We start from the raw sequence: 7,208 nt of genomic DNA, 5'->3' as shown, positions 1-7,208 counted from the left end.
GGGCAGAGTGTCGTCGTCCCCCCCCCCCCCCTGCCACAGGCTAGAGTGTTGTCGCCCCCCCCCTGCCATAGGGCAGAGTGTCGTCCCCCCCGCCACAGGGCAGAGTGTCGTCGTCCCCCCCCCCCGCCACAGGGCAGAGCGGTGTCCCCGCCTACTGCCACAGGGCAGAGTGTCGTCGTCCCCCTGTGCCATAGGGCAGAGTGTCGTCGTCCCCGCCACAGGGCAGAGTGTCGTCGTCGTCGTCCCCCCCCCCCCCCCCCCGCCACAGGGCAGAGTGTCGTCGTCCCCCCGCCACAGGGCAGAGTGTCGCCCCCCCCCCCCCCCGCCACAGGGCAGAGTGTCGTCACCCCCCCCCCGCCACAGGGCAGAGTGTCGTCGCCCCCCCCTGCCATAGGGCAGAGTGTCGTCCCCCCCGCCACAGGGCAGAGTGTCGTCGTCCCCCCCTGCCATAGGGCAGAGTGTCGTCCCCCCCGCCACAGGGCAGAGTGTCGTCCACCCCCCCCCCCCCCCTGCCACAGGCTAGAGTGTTGTCGCCCCCCCCCTGCCATAGGGCAGAGTGTCGTCCCCCCCGCCACAGGGCAGAGTGTCGTCGTCCCCCCCTGCCATAGGGCAGAGTGTCGTCCCCCCCGCCACAGGGCAGAGTGTCGTCCACCCCCCCCCCCCTGCCACAGGCTAGAGTGTTGTCGCCCCCCCCCTGCCACAGGGCAGAGCGGTGTCCCCGCCTACTGCCACAGGGCAGAGTGTCGCCCCCCCCCCCCCGCCACAGGGCAGAGTGTCGTCGTCCCCCTGCCACAGGGCAGAGTGTCGCCCCCCCCCCTGCCATAGGGCAGAGTGTCGTCCCCCCCGCCACAGGGCAGAGTGTCATCCCCCCCCCCCCCCCTGCCACAGGGCAGAGCGGTGTCCCCGCATACTGCCACAGGGCAGAGTGTCGCCCCCCCCCCTGCCATAGGGCAGAGTGTCGTCCCCCCCGCCACAGGGCAGAGTGTCGTCGTCCCCCCCCCCCGCCACAGGGCAGAGCGGTGTCCCCGCCTACTGCCACAGGGCAGAGTGTCGCCCCCCCCCCCCCCCCCCGCCACAGGGCAGAGTGTCGCCCCCCCCCCCCTGCCACAGGGCAGAGTGTCGTCCCCCCCGCCACAGGGCAGAGTGTCGTCGTCGTCGTCCCCCCCCCCCTGCCACAGGCTAGAGTGTCGTCGCCCCCCGCCACAGGGCAGAGTGTCGTCGTCCCCCCCCCCCCCCCTGCCACAGGCTAGAGTGTTGTCGCCCCCCCCCTGCCATAGGGCAGAGTGTCGTCCCCCCCGCCACAGGGCAGAGTGTCGTCGCCCCCCCCCCCGCCACAGGGCAGAGTGTCGTCGTCCCCCTGCCACAGGGCAGAGTGTCGCCCCCCCCCCCCCCCGCCACAGGGCAGAGTGTCGTCGCCCCCCCCCCCGCCACAGGGCAGAGTGTCGTCGCCCCCCCCCCGCCACAGGGCAGAGTGTCGTCGCCCCCCCCTGCCATTGGGCAGAGTGTCGTCCCCCCCGCCACAGGGCAGAGTGTCGTCGTCCCCCCCGCCACAGGGCAGAGTGTCGTCGTCCCCCCCCCCCCCCTGCCACAGGCTAGAGTGTTGTCGCCCCCCCCCTGCCATAGGGCAGAGTGTCGTCCCCCCCGCCACAGGGCAGAGTGTCGTCGTCCCCCCCCCCCGCCACAGGGCAGAGCGGTGTCCCCGCCTACTGCCACAGGGCAGAGTGTCGTCGTCCCCCTGTGCCATAGGGCAGAGTGTCGTCGTCCCCGCCACAGGGCAGAGTGTCGTCGTCGTCGTCCCCCCCCCCCCCCCCCCCCGCCACAGGGCAGAGTGTCGTCGTCCCCCCGCCACAGGGCAGAGTGTCGCCCCCCCCCCCCCCCCCCGCCACAGGGCAGAGTGTCGTCACCCCCCCCCCCGCCACAGGGCAGAGTGTCGTCGCCCCCCCCTGCCATAGGGCAGAGTGTCGTCCCCCCCGCCACAGGGCAGAGTGTCGTCGTCCCCCCCTGCCATAGGGCAGAGTGTCGTCCCCCCCGCCACAGGGCAGAGTGTCGTCCACCCCCCCCCCCCCTGCCACAGGCTAGAGTGTTGTCGCCCCCCCCCCTGCCATAGGGCAGAGTGTCGTCCCCCCCCGCCACAGGGCAGAGTGTCGTCGTCCCCCCCCTGCCATAGGGCAGAGTGTCGTCCCCCCCGCCACAGGGCAGAGTGTCGTCCACCCCCCCCCCCCCTGCCACAGGCTAGAGTGTTGTCGCCCCCCCCCTGCCACAGGGCAGAGCGGTGTCCCCGCCTACTGCCACAGGGCAGAGTGTCGCCCCCCCCCCCCCGCCACAGGGCAGAGTGTCGTCGTCCCCCTGCCACAGGGCAGAGTGTCGCCCCCCCCCCCTGCCATAGGGCAGAGTGTCGTCCCCCCCGCCACAGGGCAGAGTGTCGTCCCCCCCCCCCCCCCCTGCCACAGGGCAGAGCGGTGTCCCCGCATACTGCCACAGGGCAGAGTGTCGCCCCCCCCCCCTGCCATAGGGCAGAGTGTCGTCCCCCCCGCCACAGGGCAGAGTGTCGTCGTCCCCCCCCCCCCCCGCCACAGGGCAGAGCGGTGTCCCCGCCTACTGCCACAGGGCAGAGTGTCGCCCCCCCCCCCCCCCGCCACAGGGCAGAGTGTCGTCGCCCCCCCCGCCATAGGGCAGAGTGTCGTCCCCCCCCGCCACAGGGCAGAGTGTCGTCCCCCCCCCCCCCCCCCCCGCCACAGGGCAGAGCGGTGTCCCCCCCCCCCTGCCACAGGGCAGAGTGTCGCCCCCCCCCGCCACAGGGCAGAGCGGTGTCCCCGCCTACTGCCACAGGGCAGAGTGTCGTCCCCCCCTGCCATAGGGCAGAGTGTCGTCCCCCCCGCCACAGGGCAGAGTGTCGTCGTCGTCCCCCCCCCCCCCCCCGCCACAGGGCAGAGTGTCGTCCCCCCCCGCCACAGGGCAGAGCGTTGTCCCCCCCCCCTGCCACAGGGCAGAGTGTCGTCGCCCCCCCCCTGCCATAGGGCAGAGTGTCGTCCCCCCCGCCACAGGGCAGAGTGTCGCCCCCCCCCCCCCGCCACAGGGCAGAGTGTCGTCGTCCCCCTGCCACAGGGCAGAGCGGTGTCCCCCCCCCCCCTTGCCACATGGCAGAGCGTTGTCTCCCCCTGCCACATGGTTAGAATAAGGTTGATTTGGGCTAATGATTGTCTACAGGACTTCCTCTCTGTAAATCAGATAATATTCTGAGTGAAACTTCTGTTGTATCATGACATAGTGTACACAAATATTTTTGTTTGTTTGTTCATACCAGACGTTTGGCTTCATTAAAGAGGGATAAAACTCACTCAACAAATCACTGGTTTATACATGTATTTACATCTCTGATTATAAATCATTTACACTTGACTTGAAAGATAAATAAAAACTTTTTTTTTTTGCTGGAAAATAAAAATGTGCACCTCATTGTCATCATTCAGGCACCAAAAGGTGATCATGCAGGTTAAAGCACCTCATTTAGTGATTAATTAACTGTCAGCATCTATTAAAAAGCCTCCATTCACCCATCAATAATGACTTACAGTTTCACCCTGTTGATGGTGTACATGCACTGCTAATGAATAGACCTGTCCATTTACAACCAATTTGGAAATGTGTTTCCTTATTAAATGCCTGTTTGACAGGAAGTCATTGTTAGTCACGTCTGAGTACATAACCCATCTACTTTCTAATTGGACTACATGACCAACAACACGCACATCCCATTTAGCCTGGAGCTGGGGGGCACACAGTCTGGGTGGACTTGTCGGTCAGTGCAAAGATAGATCCTTGGGACGTTCCTACCCTAAACCCTATACTTAAGCCCTACCCTAACCATTTTAAATGTCAATAGGGGACGTCCCAAGGATCCCGCATAGCAGGCCTTACCCTACCTATTCTCCTGCTCCTGTCCCCTCCCCCCCTCCCTCCCTTCCTCTGGACTTCTCTTCTCCCCCGTAGACCTACCCTACCTATTCTTGTCCTCCTGTCCCCTCCCTTCCACTGCTCCCAGTTTCATCTCAAATCCCACTTGCCATTGTAGCCGACGTGCCCGATCGTCCAGGACTGCGCGAGTTTAACAGTTGTATGTAATCGTTAGTAGAATGCGGTGCAAGTCTGACGCATTGATCATTGCTGCGATCGTTCCAGGACAGACCTGCATGAAGATTTATGCAACATTTTACATTCGAGTCATTTAGCAGACGCTCTTATCCAGTGTGATTTACAGTAGTGAGTGCATACATTTTTTCTTTATTCTGAAAGCATTCTAACAGTCAGAAACACAGGCCTATATTTGACTGAAACGCCACGCTTGGCTAACCGGAATAAACCAACAATATCTTCCAACTATTCCTCTTGCGGTTTGTTTGCTGTGAGTCATTCAAATGGACAATAAACATTCACAGGCGATGGCCGAGACGGCGCAGGAGACCCGTCCGTCCGCCAAAGACTCACCTTTCTCTATCAACAACCTGCTCAACTTCGACAGTAAACCTTCCAAACCGAAGACGCTTCTTGCCACCACCAAAGGGCTATTGGAAGGAGGTTTCTCTCTCTCTCGGATAGGTGATTTAACTTTTCCTAGTTTTGACATCCCAGCCCAGAGATTTGGATTATCGGCGCACTATTTGGAAGGAGCGTCGGCGTGGTGGTATCCGTACGCGCTTGGCACATCGGGACAGCATCTATACAGGACTGGAGGTAGATTCATACCATACATTCAATCTCTTTATACATGTTACACATTACAATACCTCAATGTTTGGTTATAACGGATTAAATAAGGCTACAACATCTTTTCAAATAAATTATGCTGCTATAATACTTGTTATTCGCAATACTCCTCAGTTGGAATAATATTCAGACTAATGAGTAAATGTTCAAGTGAACTATGTCTAAAATAACCTTCATATTGTCTTAAATCTTCAATCGAATATTACAAAATGTCCCCCAACAATTAGGCCTAGTGCCTCAATTTGACTCACCAGGCGATTCGGGTCCTTATGAAACATTTATTTGGATGAGTTTAATCGAAATGATAAATATAGTGGTAAAAAAAGTAATTTTATGTTTATTTTATGGTTGCATTAATGTTTTCAATGAATGATAAACATTTTGTCGTTTATTTCGTGTAGGGTTTGAGAAGGCCATCTTGAGAGACACACCATCAACAGGCGGGGACCGAGACACACCGGAGCTGCTACGAAAATCACCCGACCCGGACGACAAAAACAAAAATACTAATGATATCGTTCTGGAGGAGAGTGATGGGGATGAAGAACCAAGGAAGGAAAAAGAGTTGGTGGATGACTGGAGGAAAATTAAAGACGAAAACTCGGATAAAAAAACGTGTCGGAAAAAGAAAACGCGCACAGTCTTTTCAAGGAGTCAAGTATTTCGGTTGGAATCAACGTTTGATATGAAACGGTACCTCAGTAGCTCGGAACGGGCAGGCCTGGCGGCATCTTTACACCTCACAGAGACCCAGGTGAAAATCTGGTTCCAGAACAGGAGAAATAAGTGGAAAAGACAGTTGGCAGCGGAACTCGAAGCGTCCAATGTGAGCCACGCCGCAGCCCAGAGGATAGTCCGCGTACCCATATTGTACCATGAGAACACCGGCTCAGAAACCGGGAGCGCGAGCGCTGGGAACGTGTCAGTCAGTCAGTCTCTATTAACATTCCCCCATCAAATGTACTATTCACATCCTCTAGTCACATCCGTGCCGCTGCTGAGACCAGTTTGAGAGACTCATTTATTGTGTTGATATTTCTCACTGTATTGTAACCTATGTATAACAAACATATATTAGGCCTATTTTTTTTTTTTATCTATGAAAATAGTTGGTGTTGGAATGGTAAAAAGGCTTTGTATATTGTACAGGTCTATTATGACAAATGTTGTATTTATTATTATTATTATTTCCATGTCCAAAACTGAAATATTTCCTTCTATTCAAATGATTTCATATTCAATTGTTGTGCGTCCAATGTAATCTGAACATTTTGCCATTTGGTATTGATATCGCTTTGATTTAACTGATGGGTTTTATATGATTTTTCTTTTAAACAGGGTGGAAACATATAGGTCTATGTCTCCATGTAGCCGAAGTCATTTTACAATGAATTACATCGATGTTTTGTATGAGATTAGAACAAATCCTAAGTAAAGTTAATATTTCATCATGTATAGCCGTTTTATGTGTAATAGTTCTACTGTTCGCCTCACGTACACGATATATGGCTCACAGCTGGAAAAACAACTACTACTTTGACCTATATCGTTATATAGAGCAAACAGTGAGGACAAATCATATGTTATAATGTATGGACAATCATACGCTATACGTCTCACAATGTTATCGCAGATTTTTACTTGCTGTCAATTAGAAATGTAATTTAAAAAATGTAAAAAAATCCGTGATGAGTTTCACCAAATGGCCAAAACATGGAGAGACATACATGTTGTCATCTATACCTTTTAATAAAACGTGGGATTTATACGTTGGATGTATGTTTCCTATCAAATACAGTATGTTCAGTCCTCCTTGCATTTAGATTCATTTTAGAGTTATAAACATAGCGCTCCTTTGGGGAAACATTTTATATGTCATTATTCATTTAAGGGATTTGGAATTCATCAAGACAATTTGAAGGCTCTAACTTACAGACACCAAAAAAGCATAGCACGCATTTAATGAATAAAATAATATAATATAATAGATGTTTAGCTAATTATATTTCTCTATTGTCAGTGGATGACTCATCCCAGAGATGATATACTACTGGTCACATACGTCTAGTCCACGTTGGTTCATCGTAATTTCGTTGAAAATGGCGTGGAAACAACGTTGATTCAGCCAGTGGGATATGACTCTGGACAAAACAATAAATTATGTCAACATTACTTATATCAAAACACATATTTCAATAATTTCTTGAATTTGGGCCCATAGGCTATATATAGATAGGCCTAAAGATTAAGAGATGTCTTCACAAAATACATTACATTTAATTTATTCCGCTATTTTCAAGAACAGAATGGTAAAATCGCCAATGGCCAATATTTTCAGACAGAAACTAGGCTTACATTGCCCTTTTCGAATCCGTCTGAGAGGATTAAGGCTTGGTTTCACATCTCTGTAAGGAATAAGCACAACAAAATCAGCAACACTAATT

General features: G+C 54.3%; 1 protein-coding gene across 1 annotated transcript; it reads left to right on the top strand.

Annotated features, from left to right (window-relative positions):
* The first annotated feature begins 4,043 nt into the window (after positions 1–4,043).
* LOC106577435 (homeobox protein HMX3-like) lies at positions 4,044–6,561 on the top strand. The gene is made up of 2 exons (XM_014155406.2): positions 4,044–4,731; positions 5,166–6,561. The coding sequence occupies exons 1-2, from the start codon at positions 4,416–4,418 to the stop codon at positions 5,774–5,776; spliced, it is 927 nt and encodes a 308-aa protein (XP_014010881.1). The 5' UTR covers positions 4,044–4,415; the 3' UTR covers positions 5,777–6,561.
* The last annotated feature ends 647 nt before the right edge of the window (positions 6,562–7,208 follow it).

This window comes from Salmo salar, chromosome 18, assembly GCF_965601325.2.
Source record: "Salmo salar chromosome 18, fSalSal1, whole genome shotgun sequence".
Classification (NCBI taxonomy): domain Eukaryota; kingdom Metazoa; phylum Chordata; class Actinopteri; order Salmoniformes; family Salmonidae; genus Salmo; species Salmo salar.
This window is presented reverse-complemented; position numbering and strand designations above follow the sequence as displayed.

Coding starts and splice junctions, on each gene's coding strand:
- LOC106577435 (XM_014155406.2), top strand. CDS start 4,416: ATGGACAATAAACATTCACAGGCGATGGCCGAGACGGCGCAGGAGACC. Junction 4,732..5,165: donor GCATCTATACAGGACTGGAG/GTAGATTCATAC, acceptor TATTTCGTGTAG/GGTTTGAGAAGGCCATCTTG.